The sequence below is a fragment of the Oncorhynchus mykiss genome, chromosome 23 (assembly GCF_013265735.2).
Source record: "Oncorhynchus mykiss isolate Arlee chromosome 23, USDA_OmykA_1.1, whole genome shotgun sequence".
Classification (NCBI taxonomy): domain Eukaryota; kingdom Metazoa; phylum Chordata; class Actinopteri; order Salmoniformes; family Salmonidae; genus Oncorhynchus; species Oncorhynchus mykiss.
Genome location: NC_048587.1, coordinates 62,490,749 through 62,515,508, shown reverse-complemented (window position 1 = coordinate 62,515,508; position 24,760 = coordinate 62,490,749). Strand labels below are relative to the sequence as shown.

At 43.8% G+C, this 24,760-nt stretch overlaps 1 protein-coding gene across 4 annotated transcripts in view; it reads left to right on the top strand.

The window, feature by feature from the left end:
* Positions 1-23,628, top strand: part of LOC118943941 (UTP--glucose-1-phosphate uridylyltransferase-like) — a 68,656-nt gene extending 45,028 nt beyond the window's left edge. For 3 of the 4 annotated variants that reach the window (XM_036961015.1, XM_036961013.1, XM_036961017.1), the window contains exons 6-11: positions 2,432-2,588; positions 4,829-4,969; positions 5,562-5,759; positions 14,941-15,183; positions 19,384-19,488; positions 23,065-23,402. In XM_036961015.1, coding sequence (XP_036816910.1) covers positions 2,432-2,588; positions 4,829-4,969; positions 5,562-5,759; positions 14,941-15,183; positions 19,384-19,488; positions 23,065-23,172 — 952 coding nt within the window. In that variant the 3' untranslated portion in view covers positions 23,173-23,402. Of the gene's footprint in view, positions 1-2,431; positions 2,589-4,828; positions 4,970-5,561; positions 5,760-14,940; positions 15,184-19,383; positions 19,489-23,064 lie in introns of all 4 variants that reach the window. The other variant, XM_036961014.1, reaches the window with a different exon arrangement.
* Positions 23,629-24,760: the final 1,132 nt, after the last annotated feature.

Sequence of the window (24,760 nt, the reverse complement as noted above, 5' to 3'; positions counted from 1 at the left end):
CGGCCGGAGTTCTGCCTGCTTCAACGCCAATAACTCAGATACACGTGAAAACAGGAATTGACCCGGAGAATCCATAGAACATCCCTCAGAGATGCACAAAAACAATATAACTTTCAACATGGGTGAACCTTTCCTTTTAAGCAGTGGACTGTCTGTTGAATTGGACTGTAGACTAAAAGGCTTGTTGTGTTAATATTTTATCAGCCTCCTCAAGGAGGGCTTTACCTCAGAAGCTCCTACGCCTTTGGAATACAATCAAAGACAAAGTGAGGATCAAGCTGGAGTGTGTCAAAAAGCCTAGGTCAGATGACAACTTAATCCTCTTTTAATGAGGCCCCTTCCCTCTCCTCTCCTCCCCCTTCCTTCCTTCCCTCTCCTCTCCTTTCTTCCCCTTCTTTCCTCTGCCTTCCCTCTCCTCTTCTCTTCTCTCATCTGTGCCCTCTTATCCATGCCAGAACTGTCTTCCCCCTTCCCTCTCCTCCCCCTTCCCTCTCCTCCCCCTTCCCTCTCCTCCCCTTCCCTCTCCTCCCCCTTCCCTCTCCTCCCCTCCCCTCTCCTCTCCTCTCCTCCCCCTTCCCTCTCCTCCCCCTTCCCTCTCATCCCCTTCCCTCTCCTCCCCCTTCCCTCTCCTCCCCTTCCCTCTCCTCTCCTCCCCTTCCCTCTCCTCCCCCTTCCCTCTCCTCTCCTGCCCACTCCTCTCCTCTGCTCTCCTCTCCTCTTCTCCAAGCTGTTCCCCCTAAGCTGCTCCAGTGTGTACAGCTCCCCTCGGACTGCCATGCAGAAGAAATATGAGCCTTCTAGAGTTTTCCCCTTTAGTTAACACTATCAACGTTTCCCTTTACTGTGGGAGTTAAGGTCGAATCACTGCAATATTAGACACTTTCAATGCAACATACCGAAACTAAACTAACTATGCAAGACTTAGTATGCAAAACAAAATATGCAAGAGATGTTGTTATAGGCAGAACGCATCCGAGTAGGATTCTGTTGCATTGACAGGCTGTACTCAGGCTGTACTCTACACAGACCAGTGAGCCATAACCCCTCACCCCCTAGCAAGACCATCCTCCCCTCTCATGGCCAGACAGACAGATCTCAGGTCATCCTCCCCTCTCATAGCCAGACAGACAGACCGATCTCAGGTCATCCTCCCCTCTCATAGCCAGACAGACAGACAGATCTCAGGTCATCCTCCCCTCTCATAGCCAGACAGACAGACAGATCTCAGGTCATCCTCCCCTCTCATGGCCAGACAGACAGACATATCTCAGGTAATCCTCCCCTCTCATGGCCAGACAGACTGACAGATCTCAGGTAATTCTCCCCTCTCATGGCCAGACTGACAGATCTTAGGTATTCCTCCCCTCTCATGGCCAGACAGACAGACAGATCTCAGGTAATCCTCCCCTCTCATGGCCAGACAGACAGACAGATCTCAGGTCATCCTCCCCTCTCAATGCCAGACAGACAGACATATCGCAGGTAATCCTCCCCTCTCATGGCCAGACAGACAGACAGACAGACAGACAGATCTCAGGTAATTCTCCCCTCTCATGGCCAGACAGACAGATCTTAGGTCATCGTCCCCTCTCATGGCCAGACAGATAGACATATCTCAGGTAATTCTCCCCTCTCATGGCCAGACAGACAGATCTTAGGTCATCCTCCCCTCTCATGGCCAGACAGACAGACATATCTCAGGTAATTCTCCCCTCTCATGGACAGACAGACAGACAGACAGACAGACAGACAGACAGACAGACAGACAGACAGAGACCAGACAGATCTCAGGTCATCCTCAGCTCTGTAAAGAGACGTTAAACGTTCTCCTTCCTAATCTGCTCTTATCAGCTGATAAACGTTAAGTGATGACGGCTCCTTGTTCTGTTGGTCTTCCCGTCATTGACCCATTCCTAACAGGATTCACATGATTTAAAAGTAAAACATGAAACCTGGAAGTAGCCTACATCTGGGTTATTTAACTAAGTTCATTCACCCTGTCTCTCCCCTCCCGCCCTCCTGCCCTCTGTCCCAGGTACCCCCGTGTTAATAAAGAGTCCCTCCTGCCCTCTGTCCCAGGTACCCCCGTGTTAATAAAGAGTCCCTCCTGCCCTCTGTCCCAGGTACCCCCGTGTTAATAAAGAGTCCCTCCTGCCCTCTGTCCCAGGTACCCCCGTATTAATAAAGAGTCCCTCCTGCCCTCTGTCCCAGGTACCCCCGTGTTAATAAAGAGTCCCTCCTGCCCTCTGTCCCAGGTACCCCCGTGTTAATAAAGAGTCCCTCCTGCCCTCTGTCCCAGGTACCCCCGTATTAATAAAGAGTCCCTCCTGCCCTCTGTCCCAGGTACCCCCGTATTAATAAAGAGTCCCTCCTGCCCTCTGTCCCAGGTACCCCCGTATTAATAAAGAGTCCCTCCTGCCCTCTGTCCCAGGTACCCCCGTATTAATAAAGAGTCCCTCCTGCCTGTGGCCACAGACATTGGTATGATGGGTGAGAACGCTGACGTGTGGTACCCTCCTGGCCACGGGGACATCTACGCCAGCTTCTACAACTCTGGTCTGCTGGATCAGCTCATCACAGAGGGCAAGGTACACACACACACACACACACACACACACACACACACACACACACACACACACACACAAACATCCTGTGGCGGACTGCAATAGCATGGAATAGTCCCCGCGATATGCAACTTTTCAGGGAAGTCAGGAACCAGTACATGCAGTCAGTCAGGAAAGCAAAGGCTACCTTTTCTAACAGAAATTTGCATCCTGTAGCTCTAACTCCAAAAAGTTCTGGGACACCAAAGTCCATGAAGAACAAGAGCACCTCCTCCCAGCTGCCCACTGCACTGAGGCTAGGTAACACGGTCACCACCGATAAATCCATGATAATAGAACATTTCAATAAGCATTTCTCAACGGCTGACCATGCTTTCCTCCTGGCTATCCCAACCCCGGCCAACAGCTCCGCCCCCCCGCAGCTACTTGCCCAAGCCTCCCCAGCTTCTCCTTCACCCAAATCCAGATAGCAGATGTTCTGAAAGAGCTGCAAAACCTGGACCAGTACAAATCAGCTGGGCTAGACAATCTGGACCCTCTCTTTCTAAAACTATCCGCCGCCATTGTTGCAACCCCTATTACCCGCCTGTTCAACCTCTCTTTCATATCGTCCGAGATCCCTAAAGATTGGAAAGCTGCCGCGGTCATCCCCCTCTTCAAAAGGGGTGACACTCTAGACCCAAACTGTTATAGACCTATATCCATCCTGCCCTGCCTCTCTAAAGTCTTCGAAAGCCTAGTTAATAAACAGATCACTGACCATTTCGAATCCCACCGTACCTTCTCCGCTGTGCAATCCGGTTTCTGAGCTGGTCACGGGTGCACCTCAGCCACGCTCAAGGTACAAAACGATATCATAACCTCCATCGATAAAAGACAGTACTGTGCAGCCGTCTTCATCGTCCAGGCCAAGGCCTTCAACTCTGTCAATCACCATATTCTTATCGGCAGACTCAATAGCCTTGGTTTCTCAAATGACTGCCTCGCCTGGTTCACCAACTTCTTCCCAGACAGTGTGTTCAGTTCAGTGTGTTCAGTGTGTCCTGTTGTGTCCTGTTGTCCGGACCTCTGGCAGTCTCTATGGGGGTACCACAGGGTTCAATTCTCGGGCCAACTCTTTTCTCTGTATATATCAACAATGTCGCTCTTGCTGCGGGTGATTCCCTGACCCACTTCTACGCAGACGACACCATTCTGTATACATCTGGCCCTTCTTTGGACACTGTGTTAACTAACCTCCAGACGAGCTTCAATGCCATACAACACTCCTTCCATGGCTTCCAACTGCTCTTAAATGCTAGTAAAACCAAATGCATGCTTTTCAACCGTTCACTGCCCGCACCGACCCGCCCGACTAGCATCACTACTCTGGACGGTTCTGACATAGAATATGTGGACAACTACAAATACCTATGTGCCTGGCTAGACTGTAAACTCTCCCTCCAGACGGCTTTCTATTTCTATTTCACAACAAAGCCTCCTTCACTCGGGTAGCCTAGTGGTTAGAGCGTTGGACTAGTAACCGAAAGGTTGCAAGTTCATATCCCCGAGCTGACAAGGTCGTTCTGCCCCTGAACTGTGGTTCTGCCCCTGAACAGGCAGTTAACCCACTGTTCCTAGGCCGTCATTGAAAATAAGAATTTGTTCTTAACTGACTTGCCTGGTGAAATAAAAAATGTAATTAAAAAAGTTAACCACCCTATCTGCAGCACTGACCACTTTAAAGAAAATTATTATTATTATTATTATTATTATTATTATTATTATTATTATTATTATTATTATTATTATTATTATCATTATTAAGAAAATAGTTCTTTTATTTATACAATTTGTAAATTATATTAAATAATTCAACCGGCGCTGCTATTGATACTGTGTTTCTTCTCTTGTGTAAAATGTTAATTCCATAACGTTGTAAAACCACAGCAAAGTCAAACAATCGAGTTCCAAGGCACCAATATACCACAGGAGGTTGGTGGCACATTAATCGGGGAGGAGGGGCTCATGGTAATGGCTGGAGCAGAATCATTGGAACGGTATCAAATGGTTTCCATGGTTTCCAGGTGTTTGATGCCATTCCATCTGTTCCGGTCGTTATTACGAGCCGTTCTCTCCTCAGCAGCATCCTGTGAAATATACACTGAGTATACCAAACCTTAGGAACACTTTCCTAATATTGAGTTGCACCCCAGGAAGACTAGCTGCTTTCGCAACAGCTAATGGGGATCCTGATAAAATACCCTACCCCCCCTCTTCAGGAGTACATCTTTGTGTCTAACATTGATAACCTGGGTGCTACGGTGGACCTGAACATCCTGCATCACCTGGTGAGCCAGCCCAACGGGAAACGCTGTGAGTTCATCATGGAGGTCACCGACAAGACCCGCGCTGACGTCAAGGTGGGTGGCAGGAGGAGGGAGGCGGCGGCCATGTTGTGGTCTCTGTTAGTGGTTTATTCTGTCTTCTTTATTCACCTCTCACTATTAACACTTTCTCATCATTTTATTCACACTTTATAAACAGTTCATTAAATTGTTGTTAATTCATTCAATTGTTGTTAATTCATTAATGTGGAATTGGTATATCTTTTTTTTTTTTTTTACTTTTAAATTAATTATATATAGCCATTTATTTTTAAAGAATATAACGTATAAATAAATAATGAGCTTTAGTTAAACTGTACTACCCCATCAGAACCCAAAATAACCTCTTTCTCTCTCTCTCTGTCTCTCTCTGTCTCTCTCTGTCTTTCTCTGTCTCTGTGTCTCTGTCTCTCTGTCTGTCTCTTTCTCTGTCTTTCTCTCTCTGTCTCTGTCTCTCTCTGTGTTTCTCTGTCTCTCTCTGTCTCTGTCTCTCTGTCTCTGTCTCTCTGTCTTTCTCTGTCTCTGTGTCTCTGTCTCTGTCTCTGTCTCTGCCTCTCTGTGTCTCTGTCTCTCTGTGTCTGTGTCTCTGTCTCTGTGTCTCTCTCTGTCTCTGTCTCTGTCTCTCCAGGGCGGTACTCTTATTCAGTATGATAACAAGCTGCGTCTGCTGGAGATAGCCCAGGTCCCCAAGGCCCATGTAGATGAGTTCAAATCAGTCACCAAGTTTAAGATCTTCAACACCAACAACCTGTGGATCTCTCTGGGCGCCATCAAGAGGCTGCAGGAGCAGAACGCCATGGACATGGAGATCATCGTTAACCCCAAGGTGAGAGACCAGACGGGCAGGCACACACACACACACACACACACACACACACCGTGTAGGTTGTGCATAGGTCAACACACACACACACACAAAAACCACTTAGCTCGGTACAGTTTGATGCTGTTTCGGTCAAGGCAGTCCAGCTCAGGTCAGACCAGCTGAATGTATATATTCTGTCTCAGACTAATAGAATCGACTGAGCTCCTTATCCATATGTTGGATCCACCAAATGGTTAATAGTCAAAATCAAATGTTATTTGTCACATACACATGGTTAGCAGATGTTAATGCGAGTGTTGCGAAATGCTTGTGCTTCTAGTTTTGACAATGCAGTAATAACCAACGAGCAATCTAACTAACAATTTCACAACAGTTACCTTATACACACAAGTGTAAAGGGATGAAGAATATGTACATACAGATATATGAATGAGTGATGGTACAGAACGACATAGGCAAGATACAGTAGATGGTATAGAGTACAGTATATAGATATGAGATGAGTAATGTAGGATATGTAAACATATAAAAGTGGCATTGTTTAAAGTGGCTAGTGATACATGTATTACATAAAGATGGCAAGATGTAGTAGATGGTATGGAGTACAGTATATACATATGAGATGAGAAATGTAGGGTATGTAACCATTATATAAAGTGGCATTGTTTAAAGTGACTAGTGATACATTTTTTACATCATTTTTTCCATTATTAATGTGGCTGGAGTTGAATCAGTATGTTGAAAGCAGCCCCTCAATGTTAGTGGTGGCTGTTTAACAGTCTGATGGCCTTGATATAGAAGCTGTTTTTCAGTCTCTCGGTCCCAGCTTTGATGCACCTGTACTGACCTCGCCTTCTGGATGATAGCGGGGTGAACAGGCAATGGCTCGGGTGGTTGTCGTCCTTGATGATCTTTTTGGCCTTCCTGTGACATCGGGTGGTGTAGGTGTCCTGGAGGGCAGGTAGTTTGCCCCCGGTGATGCGTTGTGCAGACCTCACTACCCTCTGGAGAGCCTTACAGTTGTGGGCGGAGCAGTTGCCGTACCAGGCGGTGATACAGCCCGACAGGATGCTCTCGATTGTGCATCTGTAAAAGTCTCATTTCAACAGCTGACAATATTGAATAAATCAACTGTAAACTTGTCAATGAGGAGGCAGAGAGACGTGGTGCACAATTCCTCTTCAGTTACACTCCGACTCAAAACACCTGCTCTGTTCCCACACCTCTCATCCCGTAAAGTAGGAACAAGTTAAGTATTTGGTCCCATATTCATAACACGCAATGACTACATCAAGCTTTGTGCCCAATAGAAATGAATGGTAAATAATGTATTGTGTCATTTTGGAGTCACTTTTATTGTAAATAAGAACATAATATGTTTCTAAACACTTCTACATTAATGTGGATGCTACCATGATTACAGATAGTCCTGAATTAATCATGAATAATGATGAGTGAGAAAGTTACAGATGCACAAATATCATACCCTCCCAAAAATGTTAACCTCCCCTGTTATTGTAATGGTGAAATGTTAGCATGTCTTGGGGGTATGCTAACCTCCCCTGTTATTGTAAGGCTGAGATGTTAGCATGTCTTGGGGGTATGCTAACCTCCCCTGATATTGTAAGGCTGAGATGTTAGCATGTCTTGGGGGTATGCTAACCTCCCCTGTTATTGTAATGGTGAGGTGTTAGCATGTCTTAGGGGTATGCTAACCTCACCTGATATTGTAAGGCTGAGAGGTTAGCATGTCTTGGGGGTATGCTAACCTCCCCTGTTATTGTAAGGCTGAGATGTTAGCATGTCTTGGAGGTATGCTAACCTCCCCTGATATTGTAAGGCTGAGATGTTAGCATGTCTTGGGGGTATGCTAATAGTACAAATTTAGACCGTCCCCTCGCCCATACCCGGGCGCGAACCAGGGACCTTCTGCACACATCAACAGTCACCCTCGAAGCATCGTTACCCATCGCTCCACAAAAGCCGCGGCCCTTGCAGAGCAAGGGGAACTACTACTTCAAGGTCTCAGAGCAAGTGACGTCACTGATTGAAACGCTATTTAGCGCCCACGCTAACTAAGCTAGCCGTTTCACATCCGTTACACTAACCTCCCCTGTTATTGTAATGGTGAGGTGTTAGCATGTCTTAGGGGTATGCTAACCTCACCTGATATTGTAAGGCTGAGAGGTTAGCATGTCTTGGGGGTATGCTAACCTCCCCTGTTATTGTAAGGCTGAGATGTTAGCATGTCTTGGGGGTATGCTAACCTCCCCTGTTATTGTAAGGCTGAGATGTTAGCATGTCTTGGGGTTGTGATATTTATGCGTCCGTAAACTTTCTCACTCATCATTATTTATCAAACACCCTCAAATGAAAGCTGACAGTCGGCACTTTAACCTCGTAGTCACTGTATCATTTCCAATCCAAAGTGCTGGAGTACAGAGACAAAACAGCAAAATATTTGTCACTGTCCCAAAACTATTGGCGCTCCCTGTATATATAGCAAAGTGCTGCCTATAGAGGGACACCACCACGCCGTTCCAGAGGACAGCCCTCCTCAATAAATGATGTCCTACAGTCTCACTAAAGCCCAGAGGACATCCCTCCTCAATAAATGATGTCCTGCAGTCTCACTAAAGCCCAGAGGACAACCCTTCTCCATAAATGATGTCCTGCAGTCTCACTAAAGCCCAGAGGACAACCCTTCTCCATAAATGATGTCCTGCAGTCTCACTAAAGCCCAGAGGACAACCCTTCTCCATAAATGATGTCCTGCAGTCTCACTAAAGCCCAGAGGACAACCCTTCTCCATAAATGATGTCCTGCAGTCTCACTAAAGCCCAGAGGGCAGCCCTCCTCCATAAATGATGTCCTACAGTCTCACTAAAGCCCAGAGGACAGCCCTCCTCAATAAATGATGTCCTGCAGTCTCACTAAAGCCCAGAGGGCAGCCCTCCTCAATAAACGATGTCCTGCAGTCTCACTAAAGCCCAGAGGACAACCCTCCTCAATAAATGATGTCCTACAGTCTCACTAAAGCCCAGAGGACAACCCTCCTCAATAAATGATGTCCTGCAGTCTCACTAAAGCCCAGAGGACAACCCTCCTCAATAAATGATGTCCTACAGTCTCACTAAAGCCCAGAGGACAGCCCTCCTCAATAAACGATGTCCTGCAGTCTCACTAAAGCCCAGAGGACAACCCTCCTCAATAAATGATGTCCTGCAGTCTCACTAAAGCCCAGAGGACAACCCTCCTCAATAAATGATGTCCTGCAGTCTCACTAAAGCTCACATTCTAAAACCTCTTTACTGCAGATAAAGAGTGTTTGTGTGGATGGGTGTGTGAGTCTGCATGTGGGCAGGGGTGGGGGGGGGGGGGGGGGGGGGGGGTTGTGAGTCTGCATGTGGGCAGGGGTGGGTGGGGGGTGTGTGAGTCTGCATGTGGGCATGGGGGGGGTGGGTGAGTCTGCATGGGGGGGGGGGGGGGGGGGTGTGCATGGCTGTATTATCTAAGATTACACTTCTCATTCAAAGTGAATCGATTGAGTGCTCTACGATAATGATGGCTGGTCGACAAATCACGATCAAATGATTCGTTGAGAGCCACGAGACAAAAGTACAAAGATCTTTTAAAGCCAAGATACACCCCTTTAAACCTACAATGACGAACAACAGATATATAGGACGGGTCACAAGGTTAAGATCTGTATGAAAGATATCTATAATTCATAGCAGACAGTATCTGCTGTGTCAACAGTTTTCATTGTATAGACCAGTGTCTGGCCCTCCTACTCCAAACTGGAACCATCGCTTCCTGGTACGGTATAGAACAGAAACATTAACTCATGCTCTGGAATGTTCTTTACAGAGTTACAGAGTGACTCTGCCCTGAGACATTACAGAGTGGCTCTGCCCTGAGACATTACAGAGTGGAGCTACCCTGAGACATTACAGAGTGGAGCTGCCCTGAGACATTACAGAGGGGGCCTCACTGAGACATTACAGAGTGGCTCTGCCCTGAGACATTACAGAGTGGCTCTGCCCTGAGACATTACAGAGGGGGCCTCACTGAGACATTACAGAGTGGAGCTGCCCTGAGACATTACAGAGTGGAGCTGCCCTGAGACATTACAGAGTGGAGCTGCCCTGAGACATTACAGAGTAGAGCTGCCCTGAGACATTACAGAGTAGAGCTGCCCTGAGACATTACAGAGTGGCTCTGCCCTGAGACATTACAGAGTGGAGCTACCCTGAGACATTACAGAGTGGAGCTGCCCTGAGACATTACAGAGTGGAGCTGCCCTGAGACATTACAGAGTGGAGCTGCCCTGAGACATTACAGAGTAGAGCTGCCCTGAGACATTACAGAGTGGCTCTGCCCTGAGACATTACAGAGTGGCTCTGCCCTGAGACATTACAGAGTGGAGCTGCCCTGAGACGTTAAAGAGTGGCTCTGCCCTGAGACACTACTGAGTGGCTCTGTCCTGAGACATTACAGAGTGGCTCTGCCCTGAGACATTACAGAGTGGCTCTGTCCTGAGACATTACAGAGTGGCTCTGCCCTGAGACATTACAGAGTGGCTCTGTCCTGAGACATTACAGAGTGGCTCTGCCCTGAGACATTACAGAGTGGAGCTGCCCTGAGACATTACAGAGTGGAGCTGCCCTGAGACATTACTGAGTGGAGCTTCCCTGAGACATTACAGAGTGGAGCTGCCCTGAGACATTACTGAGTGGAGCTGCCCTGAAACATTACAGAGTGGAGCTGCCCTGAGACATTACAGAGTGGAGCTGCGTTGAGACATTACTGAGTGGAGCTGCCCTGAGACATTACAGAGAGGCTCTGCACTGAGACATTACAGAGTGGCTCTGACCTGAGACATTACAGAGACTGCTACTTCTATTGGATATACAATGCCTTGGGAAAGTATTCAGATCCCTTGACTTTTTCCATATTTTGTTACGTTACAGCCTTATTCTAAAATGGATTCAATTATTGTTTTTTCATCATCAATCTACACACTGTACTCCATAATGACAAAGCAAAAACAGGGTTTTAGAATATCATATTTACATAAGTATTTACTTTACTCAGTACTTTGTTGAAGCAGTGATCACAGCCTCCAGTCTTCTTGGGTATGACTCTACAAGCTTGGCACACCTGTATTTGGGGAGTTTCTCCCATTCTTCTCGGCAAATCCTCTCAAGCTCTGTCAGGTTGGATGGGGAGCGTTGCTGCACAGCTATTTTTAGGTCTCTCCAGAGATGTTCAAGTCCGGGCTCTGGCTGGGCCACTCGAGGACATTCAGGACATTCAAGCCACGTCTGTGTTGTATTAGCTGTGTGCTTAGGGTCATTGTCCCGTTAGAAGGTGAACTTTCGCCACAGTCTGAAGTCATGGGCACTCTGGAGCAGGATCAAGGACCTCTGTACTTTTCTCCGTTCATCTTTTCCTTGTTCCTGACTAGTCTCCCAGTCCCTGCCACTGAAAAACATCCCCACGGCATGATGCTGCCACCACCATGCTTCCCCGTAGGGATGGTGCCAGGTTTCGTCCAGACGTGACGCTTTGCATTCAGGCCAAAAAGTTCAATCTTGGTTTGATCAGACCAGAGAGTCTTGTTTCTCATGATCTGAAAGTCTTTAGGTGCCTTTTGGCAAACTCCATGCGGGCTTTCATGTGCCTTTTACTGAGGAGTGGCTTCCATCTGGCCTGATTGATAAAGTGCTAAAGGCCTGATTGGTGAAGTGCTGCAGAAATGGTTGTCCTTCTGGAAGTTTCTCCCTTCTCCACAGAGGAACTCTAGAGCTCTGTCAGAGTGACCATCCTGTTATTCTCCCCCGATTGCTCAGATTGGCCGGGTGGCCAGCTCTTGGAAGAGTCTTAGTGGTTCCAAACTTCTTCCATTTAAGAATGATGGAGGCCATTGTGTTCTTGGGGACCTTCAATGCTGCAGAAATGTTTTGGTTACCTTCCCCAGATCTGGGGGGGGGTATGATATATATATATATATATATTTATATTTGAGTCTCATAGCAAAGGGTCTGAATACTTATGTAAATAAGGTATTTCTGTTTTTTATTATTAATACATTTGCAAAATTGTCTAAAAACCTGTTTTCGCTTTGTCAATGATGGGGTGTTGTGTGTAGAAAATAATCCATTTTAGAATAAGGCTGTAACAAAATGTTGAAAATGTCAAGGGGTCTGAAAACTTTCTGAAGGCACCGTACTGTATATTATAGAACTACTGACCTGATGTTGTTAGATGTAGGTAACAGAACACTACTGTATATTATAGAACTACTGACCTGATGTTGTTAGCTAGTAGATGTAGGTAACAGAACACTACTGTATATTATAGAACTACTGACCTGATGTTGTTAGTTAGTAGATGTAGGTAACAGAACATTACTGTATATTATAGAACTACTGACCTGATGTTGTTAGATGTAGGTAACAGAACACTACTGTATATTATAGAACTACTGCCCTGACGTTGTTAGCTAGTAGATGTAGGTAACAGAACACTACTGTATATTATAGAACTACTGACCTGATGTTGTTAGATGTAGGTAACAGAACACTACTGTATATTATAGAACTACTGACCTGATGTTGTTAGATGTAGGTAACAGACACTACTGTATATTATAGAACTACTGACCTGATGTTGTTAGCTAGTAGATGTAGGTAACAGAACACTACTGTATATTATAGAACTACTGACCTGATGTTGTTAGATGTAGGTAACAGAACACTACTGTATATTATAGAACTACTGACCTGATGTTGTTAGCTAGTAGATGTAGGTAACAGAACACTACTGTATATTATAGAACTACTGACCTGATGTTGTTAGCTAGTAGATGTAGGTAACAGAACACTACTGTATATTATAGAACTACTGACCTGATGTTGTTAGATGTAGGTAACAGAACACTGCTGTATATTATAGAACTACTGCCCTGATGTTGTTAGCTAGTAGATGTAGGTAACAGAACACTACTGTATATTATAGAACTACTGACCTGATGTTGTTAGATGTAGGTAACAGAACACTACTGTATATTATAGAACTACTGTCCTGATGTTGTTAGATGTAGGTAACAGAACACTGCTGTATATTATAGAACTACTGTCCTGATGTTGTTAGATGTAGGTAACAGAACACTACTGTATATTATAGAACTACTGCCCTGATGTTGTTAGCTAGTAGATGTAGGTAACAGAACACTGCTGTATATTATAGAACTACTGACCTGATGTTGTTAGCTAGTAGATGTAGGTAACAGAACACTACTGTATATTATAGAACTACTGACCTGATGTTGTTAGCTAGTAGATGTAGGTAACAGAACACTACTGTATATTATAGAACTACTGACCTGATGTTGTTAGATGTAGGTAACAGAACACTACTGTATATTATAGAACTACTGACCTGATGTTGTTAGATGTAGGTAACAGAACACTACTGTATATTATAGAACTACTGTCCTGATGTTGTTAGATGTAGGGAACAGAACACTACTGTATATTATAGAACTACTGACCTGATGTTGTTAGATGTAGGTAACAGAACACTACTGTATATTATAGAACTACTGTCCTGATGTTGTTAGATGTAGGTAACAGAACACTTCTGTATATTATAGAACTACTGACCTGATGTTGTTAGATGTAGGGAACAGAACACTACTGTATATTATAACTACTGACCTGATGTTGTTAGCTAGTAGATGTAGGTAACAGAACACTACTGTATATTATAACTACTGACCTGATGTTGTTAGCTAGTAGATGTAGGTAACAGAACATTACTGTATATTATAGAACTACTGACCTGATGTTGTTAGATGTAGGTAACAGAACACTGCTGTATATTATAGAACTACTGACCTGATGTTGTTAGCTAGTAGATGTAGGTAACAGAACACTACTGTATATTATAGAACTACTGCCCTGATGTTGTTAGCTAGTAGATGTAGGTAACATAACATTACTGTATATTATAGAACTACTGACCTGATGTTGTTAGATGTAGGTAACAGAACACTACTGTATATTATAGAACTACTGACCTGATGTTGTTAGCTAGTAGATGTAGGTAACAGAACACTACTGTATATTATAGAACTACTGACCTGATGTTGTTAGATGTAGGTAACAGAACACTACTGTATATTATAGAACTACTGACCTGATGTTGTTAGATAGTAGATGTAGGTAACAGAACACTACTGTATATTATAGAACTACTGCCCTGATGTTGTTAGCTAGTAGATGTAGGTAACAGAACACTACTGTATATTATAGAACTACTGACCTGATGTTGTTAGATGTAGGTAACAGAACACTACTGTATATTATAGAACTACTGTCCTGATGTTGTTAGCTAGTAGATGTAGGTAACATAACACTACTGTATATTATAGAACTACTGACCTGATGTTGTTAGCTAGTAGATGTAGGTAACAGAACATTACTGTATATTATAGAACTACTGACCTGATGTTGTTAGATGTAGGTAACAGAACACTACTGTATATTATAGAACTACTGCCCTGATGTTGTTAGCTAGTAGATGTAGGTAACAGAACATTACTGTATATTATAGAACTACTGACCTGATGTTGTTAGATGTAGGTAACAGAACACTACTGTATATTATAGAACTACTGTCCTGATGTTGTTAGCTAGTAGATGTAGGTAACAGAACACTACTGTATATTATAGAACTACTGACCTGATGTTGTTAGATGTAGGTAACAGAACACTACTGTATATTATAGAACTACTGCCCTGATGTTGTTAGCTAGTAGATGTAGGTAACAGAACACTACTGTACGCTGCAGGTGGGGATGTGTTATTTCATTACATAACTCACTGTGATATTCTCCCTCTTTCATATTAAGTGGATCATTCAGATCCTAGTGAAGCAGCCTAAAACTTGTCTCGTGACTAGCTCAGAGGTTCTCCATCTGAACCCACTACCTGAGGCCTACAGTACATTCTTCAGTTTGTTTGTGTATGTGTGCGTGTGTATCTGTATATGAATCCACTACCTACATCCTTTAGAGTGTGTGTGTGTGTGTGTGTGTGTGTGTGTGTGTGTGTGTGTGTGTTGTGTGTTGTGTGTGTGTGTGTGTGTTACTAACCACCTGTTCTCCTGCCAGACACTGGACGGCGGTCAGAACGTGATCCAGCTGGAGACGGCGGTGGGCGCGGCCATCAAGAGCTTCGACAACGCCCTGGGCATCAACGTGCCGCGATCCCGCTTCCTGCCCGTCAAGACCGTCTCTGACCTCCTATTGGTCATGTCCAACCTCTACAGCCTGGAGGCGGGCTCTCTCACCATGAGCCAGAAGAGAGAGTTCCCTACCACGCCCCACGTCAAGCTGGGCAGCTCCTTTACTAAGGTAACTAACGTAACCCTAACCTTACTATAACTACTAACTAAACTTAAGCACACCCCACGTCAAGCTGGGCAGCTCCTTTACTAAGGTAACTAACATAACCCTAACCTTACTATAACTACTAACTAACCTTAACCACGCCCCACGTCAAGCTGGGCAGCTCCTTTACTAAGGTAACTAACGTAACCCTAACCTTACTATAACTACTAACTAACCTTAACCACGCCCCACGTCAAGCTGGGCAGCTCCTTTACTAAGGTAACTAACGTAACCCTAACCTTACTATAACTACTAACTAACCTTAACCACACCCCACGTCAAGCTGGGCAGCTCCTTTACTAAGGTAACTAACGTAACCCTAACCTTACTGTAACTACTAACTAAACTTAACCACACCCCACGTCAAGCTGGGCAGCTCCTTTACTAAGGTAACTAACGTAACCCTAACCTTACTATAACTACTAATTAACCTTAACCACGCCCCACATCAGGCTGGGTAGCTCCTTTACTAAGGTAACTAACGTAACCCTAACCTTACTATAACTACTAATTAACCTTAACCACGCCCCACGTCAAGCTGGGTGTCTCCTTTACTAAGGTAACTAACGTAACCCTAACCTTACTATAACTACTAACTAACCTTAACCACACCCCACGTCAAGCTGGGCAGCTCCTTTACTAAGGTAACTAACGTAACCCTAACCTTACTGTAACTACTAACTAACCTTAACCACACCCCACGTCAAGCTGGGCAGCTCCTTTACTAAGGTAACTAACGTAACCCTAACCTTACTATAACTACTAACTAACCTTAACCACTCCCCACGTCAAGCTGGGCAGCTCCTTTACTAAGGTAACTAACGTAACCCTAACCTTACTATAACTACTAACTAACCTTAACCACGCCCCACGTCAAGCTGGGCAGCTCCTTTACTAAGGTAACTAACGTAACCCTAACCTTACTATAACTACTAACTAACCTTAACCACGCCCCACGTCAAGCTGGGCAGCTCCTTTACTAAGGTAACTAACGTAACCCTAACCTTACTATAACTACTAACTAACCTTAACCATGCCCCACGTCAAGCTGGGCAGCTCCTTTACTAAGGTAACTAACGTAACCCTAACCTTACTATAACTACTAACTAACCTTAACCACGCCCCACGTCAAGCTGGGCAGCTCCTTTACTAAGGTAACTAACGTAACCCTAACCTTACTACTACTACTATAACTACTACCTAACCTTAACCACGCCCCACGTCAAGCTGGGCAGCTCCTTTACTAAGGTAACTAACGTAACCCTAACCTTACTATTACTATAACTACTAACTAACCTTAACCACGCCCCACATCAAGCTGGGCAGCTCCTTTACTAAGGTAACTAACGTAACCCTAACCTTACTACTACTACTACTATAACTACTAACTAACCTTAACCACGCCCCACGTCAAGCTGGGCAGCTCCTTTACTAAGGTAACTAACGTAACCCTAACCTTACTGTAACTACTAACTAACCTTAACCACGCCCCACGTCAAGCTGGGCAGCTCCTTTACTAAGGTAAGGCTGGATTTCCACTGCTGAGGGCAAGATTTAATCAAAGGTGCTTTGTTGACAAGCGCATTGCATTTGAGCAACCAATAAATATTGGTTTTAATCTTAAATAGAGCCCCACGGTGGAGGTGTAATAATACCCATAAAACCTAGCAGTCAAACAGGGAAATGGTTCCAGTCGTTTTTCCACCATACAGTTTTCCCATAGGGGATTTTAGAAACAGCTTACCCTGTGACGTTTTGATGGCCATCTCTTGGACAAGGTAACTTTTAAATATATTTGTCTCTATTTACTCTGATTCGATATCATACTGTGGAACTCTATTGCCAAGTCACCTTTATAAAGGCCTCATGCAGCCATTTTTTTTTTTTTATATCTCAGTATCATATAATTTCTGGGTAACAATTAAGTACCTTACTGTAATAGTTTTAGATTAAATAGAATGGTCAAAAAGAAACAAAAGTAGCATTTTAGCCAAAAACTATTTCTCACGCAAGAATTTTGCTTGGACTGTCTGGGAGTGATCTCTGAAAACGGAAAACTAGCTGTTATTGGCAGAGAGGTTTGGAACTGTTTTTCTCATTGGTCTATTTAACTAAAATACAGACTGGTGATGTCACCAGGCAAGCCAAAACTCCACCCATGCAAGACCTGCTGATTAGAAGGGCCTGTGTAGATTATTCTCTACCAGCAACTCTCAGGAAATAATACTCATAAATTGTTCACACTTTTACAGTGTTTGTTTCTACAGCTGTTGTACAATGTAAGCTACCATGTTGTTTTGCTACCATGTTGTTTTCATGTTGTGTTGCTACCATGCTGTATTGTCGTGTGTTGCTGCCTTGCTATGTTGTTGTCTTTAGGTCTCTCTTTATGTAGTGTTGTCTCTCTTGTCGTGATGTGTGTTTTGTCCTATATTTCTAATGTATTATTATATTTCTAAGTTATTTATTTATATATATTTTCTAAATTGATCCCCCGTCCCCGCAGGAGGTCTTTTGCCTTTTGGTAGGCTGTCATTGTAAATAATAATTTGTTCTTAATTAACTGACTTGCCTGGTTAAATAAAGGTTAAATAAAAATAAAAAATGTTTTACAAAACAGAGAAAAATATGAATTTTGCCTGCTCTGGGCCTTTAATGCCAAACCAAATATTTAGTTATTTGAGTTGATTTGGCCATAACAAAAAAATGTGGGTTGCCTTCATCACTCCCTTTGATTGTTTGCTAGCGGTGGCTAATGTTAGCGGCGGCAGGTAGCCTAGTGGTTAAAGGGGGCCAGTAACCGAAAGGTTACTGCATCGAATCCCCGAGCTGACAAGGTAAAAATCTCCCTGTGAACAAGGCAGTTGACCCACTGTTCCCCGGTCATTGTAAATAAGAATTTGTTCTTAACTGACTTGCCTTTTTTAAATAAAAGTTACATAAAAAAAAAAAGTTTAATGTTGCTGAAGTTTGTAGTGGATGTCTAAAGAAAACTGAAGCATGGATTACAGTTTCTCCTGGCCCATAGACTACTTTCAGGGTGAGGAACCATCTTACATCAAGTTGTAAAATCCTGGACTTCCCTTTTAATTGTTTTATGAATGTCTCTGATTGGTGAAAGAGTTCACTCAACGTGTGTGCGGTCTGAATCAGTCCCTGATTAGGAGAGAAGGAAAAACAAATGTTTTGTAAGGACCATAGTTGAAAAGCCTGTCCAGATGAAACACCTACTCTTGGTGTTTGGTGGTTCAGATACATCCTCTACATGCTGACCTTTAGTCACACTACATTTGAATGGGGCATGGTGACCTTTAGTCACACTACATTGGAATGGAGCATGATGACCTTTATTCACAGTACATTTGAATGGGGCATGCTGACCTTTAGTCACACTACATTTGAATGGGGCATGCTGACCTTTAGTCACACTACATTTGAATGGGGCATGCTGACCTTTATTCACAGTACATTTGAATGGGGCATGCTGACCTTTATTCACACTACATTTGAATGGGGCATGCTGACCTTTATTCACAGTACATTTGAATGGGGCATGCTGACCTTTATTCACAGTACATTTGAATGGGGCATGCTGACCTTTAGTCACAGTACATTTGAATGGGGCACGCTGACCTTTATTCACAGTACATTTGAATGGGGCATGCTGACCTTTATTCACAGTACATTTGAATGGGGCATGCTGACCTTTAGTCACAGTACATTTGAATGGGGCACGCTGACCTTTATTCACAGTACATTTGAATGGGGCATGCTGACCTTTAGTCACAGTACATTTGAATGGGGCACGCTGACCTTTATTCACAGTACATTTGAATAATTTTGCACGCCCAATTTTTCAGTTTTTGATTTGTTAAAAAAGTTTCAAATATCCAATAAATGTTGTTCCACTTCATGATTGTGTCCCACTTGTTGTTGATTCTTCACAAAAAAATACAGTTTTATATCTTTATGTTTGAAGCCTGAAATGTGGCAAAAGGTCGCAAAGTTCAAGGGGGCTGAATACTTTCGCAAGGCACTGTAGGTCATCCAGTGGGAATAAACATACCAAGATAGAGCTCTCTCTTTCCCTCCCTCTCCTCAAAGTATGTGTTACTGCTCTAAACTCAGAATGACATACCCGTCTGTCTGTCTGTCTGTGCTAAGGTCCAGGAATACCAGACGCGGTTCGAGAGCATCCCTGATATGCTGGAGCTGGATCACCTGACTGTGTCCGGTGACGTCACGTTTGGAAAACAAGTTTCTCTCAAGGTGAGTTCACAGGCCCCTGAGGTTTTTCTGGCTAGGTCACATGGTCAGGGAGATTCTTAGTCCTCTATTATCTCAGAGACACATCTGTGATGGGCCCAGATGGAATGAAGGAACTTTACAATAACAATGATACAGTTGAAGTTGGAAGTTTACATACACTTAGGTTGGAGTCATTAAAACTTGTTTTTCAACCACTCCACAAATGTCTTGTTAACAAACTATAGTTTTGGCAAGTCGGTTAGGACCTCTACTTTGTGCATGACACAAGTCATTTATCCAACAATTGTTTACAGACAGATTATTTAACTTATAAATCACTGTATCACAATTCCAGTGGGTCAGAAGTTTACATACACTAAATAGACTGTAGGATTGACTTGTTTCCTCCAGTCCACCGCTCAAACTCTAGGATTGACTTGTTTCCTCCAGTTCACCGCTCATACTGTAGGATTGACTTGTTTCCTCCAGTTCACCGCTCATACTGTAGGTTTGACTTGTTTCCTCCAGTCCACCGCTCAAACTCTAGGATTGACTTGTTTCCTCCAGTTCACCGCTCATACTGTAGGATTGACTTGTTTCCTCCAGTTCACCGCTCATACTGTAGGATTGACTTGTTTCCTCCAGTTCACCGCTCATACTGTAGGATTGACTTGTTTCCTCCAGTCTACCGCTCAAACTCTAGGATTGACTTGTTTCCTCCAGTTCACCGCTCATACTGTAGGATTGACTTGTTTCCTCCAGTCTACCGCTCATACTGTAGGATTGACTTTTTCCTTCTGGACAATAGAATTCTTCCTTTTGTAACTAATAGCCAATATCACAACATCCTTGTCTCAGACCATAGACCTGTCCTATCTCAGACCATAGACCTGTCCTATCTCAGACCATAGACCTGTCATATCTCAGACCATAGACCTGTCCTATCTCAGACCATAGACCTGTCCTATCTCAAACCATAGACCTGTCCTATTTCAGACCATAGACCTGTCCTATCTCAGACCATAGACCTGTCCTATCTCAGACCATAGACCTGTCCTATCTCAGACCATAGACCTGTCCTATCTCAGACCATAGACCTGTCCTATCTCAAACCATAGACCTGTCCTATTTCAGACCATAGACCTGTCCTATCTCAAACCATAGACCTGTCCTATCTCAGACCATAGACCTGTCCTATCTCAGACCATAGACCTGTCCTATCTCAGACCGTAGACCTGTCCTATCTCAGACCATAGACCTATCCTATCTCAGACCATAGACCTGTCCAGCTAGATATCCACTTTCCGGACAGTACTGTGTCACAACTCATGTGACGACTTGACCCACTACTACTATCCTGTAGTTAAAAAATACATATAAACTCACATTGATGTCTTTTTCCAGATCAACGTCACCCCTGACATGTCTCATTCTACTGTGTGTGAGATGTTAAAACCTTATCTAAGGGGCTACATTATTTTATACAAAGCATATGACAACGAACAGCAAACGCTTAGCGACGCTACAACAACTCATTCTAGATGTGGACAACAGATATGCCTCGTCTCCGATTCCTGAACTCTACAAAAGAGAGACTGCTACACCAATCAGAATTTGACAATCTTTCCACCAAACAAACGGAGCAGCTTCTGTTTAAGTCGAGGTAAAGATTCTCTGAACACAGAGAGAAAACAAGTTGTTATCTCACCAGCTTCCACAATCTGCTGCTAGCAGCACCATACCTGAAATCTGTGTTAACAGCTGATTTAACTTCCACCAATCCCAAAGAAATCAAAAATCAATTTAAGCAATTCTGCTCTTCCTGACACATCTCGTGTGCCTGCATTTCTAGACAATGTGGACATCCCCTGTCTCAATTCAGATGAACAAACCAACATGGATGCCTCAGTAAGTGATGATGAAGCTACTCTGGCAATCCAGTCCATGCAGAGCGGTAAAGCCCCTGGGCCTGATGGCTTCCCTGTTGAAATTTATAAAGCCTTCTCCTCTAAATTATCCCCTATCCTCAGCTCAATGTACATTGAAATCCTTTCTAGTCAGAAACTGCCACAGACACCCAGGCGACTATTTGGGTTTTGCTTAAAAAAGACAAGAATCCCCCTGACTGTGGCTCATACCGCCCTGTAAGCCTTATGTGCTGCGATTATAACATTCTCACTAAGGTCGTCTCTCGCCGTTCAGAGACAGTGATGCCTAATATAATTAACTCTGACCAAACCGGATTTATCTCAGGTGGACAGTCTTTCTGTAGTATGAACCGGCTATGTAATGTTCTCTATTCTGCCCACTCAACTCTACAGCCAGAGGTCGTCAGCTCTCTTGATGCTGAGAAGGCTTTCGACCAGGTTGGGTGGGAATATCTATTTACAGTACTAGAGACTACAGTACAGACTACAGTACAGTATTATCTCTCTATTTACAGTACTAGAAACTACAGTACAGACTACAGTACTATCTCTCTATTTCCAGTACTAGAGACTACAGTACAGACTACAGTACAGACTACAGTACAGTACTATCTCTCTATTTACAGTACTAGAGACTACAGTACAGACTACAGTACAGTACAGTACTATCTCTCTATTTACAGTACTAGAGACTACAGTACAGACTACAGTACAGTACTATCTCTCTATTTACAGTACTAGAGACTACAGTACAGACTACAGTACAGTACTATCTCTCTATTTACAGTACTAGAGACTACAGTACAGACTACATACAGTACAGTACTATCTCTCTATTTACAGTACTAGAGACTACAGTACAGACTACAGTACAGTACTATCTCTCTATTTACAGTACTAGAGACTACAGTACAGACTACAGTACAGTACTATCTCTCTATTTACAGTACTAGAGACTACAGTACAGACTACAGTACAGACTACAGTACAGTACTATCTCTCTATTTACAGTACTAGAGACTACAGTACCGACTACAGTACAGTACTATCTCTATTTACAGTACTAGAGACTACAGTACAGACTACAGTATTATCTCTATTTACAGTACTAGAGACTACAGTACAGACTACAGTACTATCTCTCTATTTACAGTACTAGAGAGATTTGGGTTTGGTCCATCATTCTTTTCCTGAATTAAGATTTTGTACTCGTCCCTAGTGGCTTCTGTTCGCACCAACAATGTTACCTCCAGCTAGGAGGAGGGTGGGTGGAGGGGAGGGAGGGGTGGGTTCAGGGGAGGGAGGGGTGGGTGGAGGGTTGGGAGGGATGGGTGGAGGGAGGGAGGGAGGGGAGGGTGGAGGGGATGGAGGGAGGGGTGGGTGGGTGGAGAGGGGGAGGGGAGGGGGGTGGAGGGAGGGGTAGGTGGAGGGAGGGAGGGGGAGGGGTGGGTGAAGGGAGGGGAGGGAGGGTGGGGAGGGGTGGTGGGAGGGAGGAAGGAGTGGGTGGAGGAAGGAGTGGGTGGAGGGAGGGAGAATGAGGGGTTGTACTGTTTTTGTTGCTATATCTGAAAATCTAAAATAAAGTTGTTTTTTTTTTATTAAAAAGCAAATAAACTGAACCTGAACCTGCCTTTTTAACCCCTTTACGCCCCTCCTCTCCTCCCTGTAGGGAACGGTCATCATCATAGCCAATCACGGAGATCGTATCGACATCCCGGCTGGAACGATACTGGAGAACAAGATTGTGTCGGGCAACCTTCGCATCTTGGACCACTGAAGCCTTTAACTACTCCTCCAGCACCACAGACACATCCACCACCATCATGTGACGAAGCCAGACACATCCACCACCATCATGTGACCAAGCCAAACACATCAACCCCAACCATGTGACCAGACATCCACCACCATCATGTGACCAGACACATTCACCCCAATCATGTGACCGAGCCAGACTTGATCCAGACTCCTTTAAATAAACTCCTTAGAGAGAGGTGTCATACCCAACAGATTGTGATGTGATATCCATGCTATACTATACCTGTAGTATTTCAGCTCCCTGCCCATTAGATTCCCTTACTGGATGAGAATCGTGATAGAAGTCAAATGGATGTGATGTCAATGGGAGATTCAATATCTACTGTACATGTCAGTACAGTCTTAGTCTGGGATTCAATATCTACTGTACATGTCAGTACAGTCTTAGACTGGGATTCAATATCTACTGTACATGTCAGTACAGTCTTAGACTGGGATTCAATATCTACTGTACATGTCAGTACAGTCTTAGACTGGGATTCAATATCTACTGTTCATGTCAGTACAGTCTTAGACTGGGATTCAATATCTACTGTACATGTCAGTACAGTCTTAGACTGGATTCAATATCTACTGTACATGTCAGTATAGTCTTAGACTGGGATTCAATATCTACTGTTCATGTCAGTACAGTCTTAGACTGATTCAATATCTACTGTACATGTCAGTACAGTCTTAGACTGGGATTCAATATCTACTGTACATGTCAGTACAGTCTTAGACTGGGATTCAATATCTACTGTTCATGTCAGTACAGTCTTAGACTGGGATTCAATATCTACTGTACATGTCAGTACAGTCTTAGACTGGGATTCAATATCTACTGTTCATGTCAGTACAGTCTTAGACTGGGATTCAATATCTACTGTACATGTCAGTACAGTCTTAGACTGGGATTCAATATCTACTGTTCATGTCAGTACAGTCTTAGACTGGGATTCAATATCTACTGTACATGTCAGTACAGTCTTAGACTGGGATTCAATATCTACTGTTCATGTCAGTACAGTCTTAGACTGGATTCAATATCTACTGTACATGTCAGTACAGTCTTAGACTGGATTCAGTATCTACTGTTCATGTCAGTACAGTCTTAGACTGGATTCAATATCTACTGTTCATGTCAGTACAGTCTTAGACTGGGATTCAATATCTACTGTACATGTCAGTACAGTCTTAGACTGGGATTCAATATCTACTGTACATGTCAGTACAGTCTTAGACTGGGATTCAATATCTACTGTACATGTCAGTACAGTCTTAGACTGGGATTCAATATCTACTGTACATGTCAGTACAGTCTTAGACTGGGATTCAATATCTACTGTACATGTCAGTACAGTCTTAGACTGGGATTCAATATCTACTGTTCATGTCAGTACAGTCTTAGACTGGGATTCAATATCTACTGTACATGTCAGTACAGTCTTAGACTGGGATTCAATATCTACTGTACATGTCAGTACAGTCTTAGACTGGATTCAATATCTACTGTACATGTCAGTATAGTCTTAGACTGGGATTCAATATCTACTGTACATGTCAGT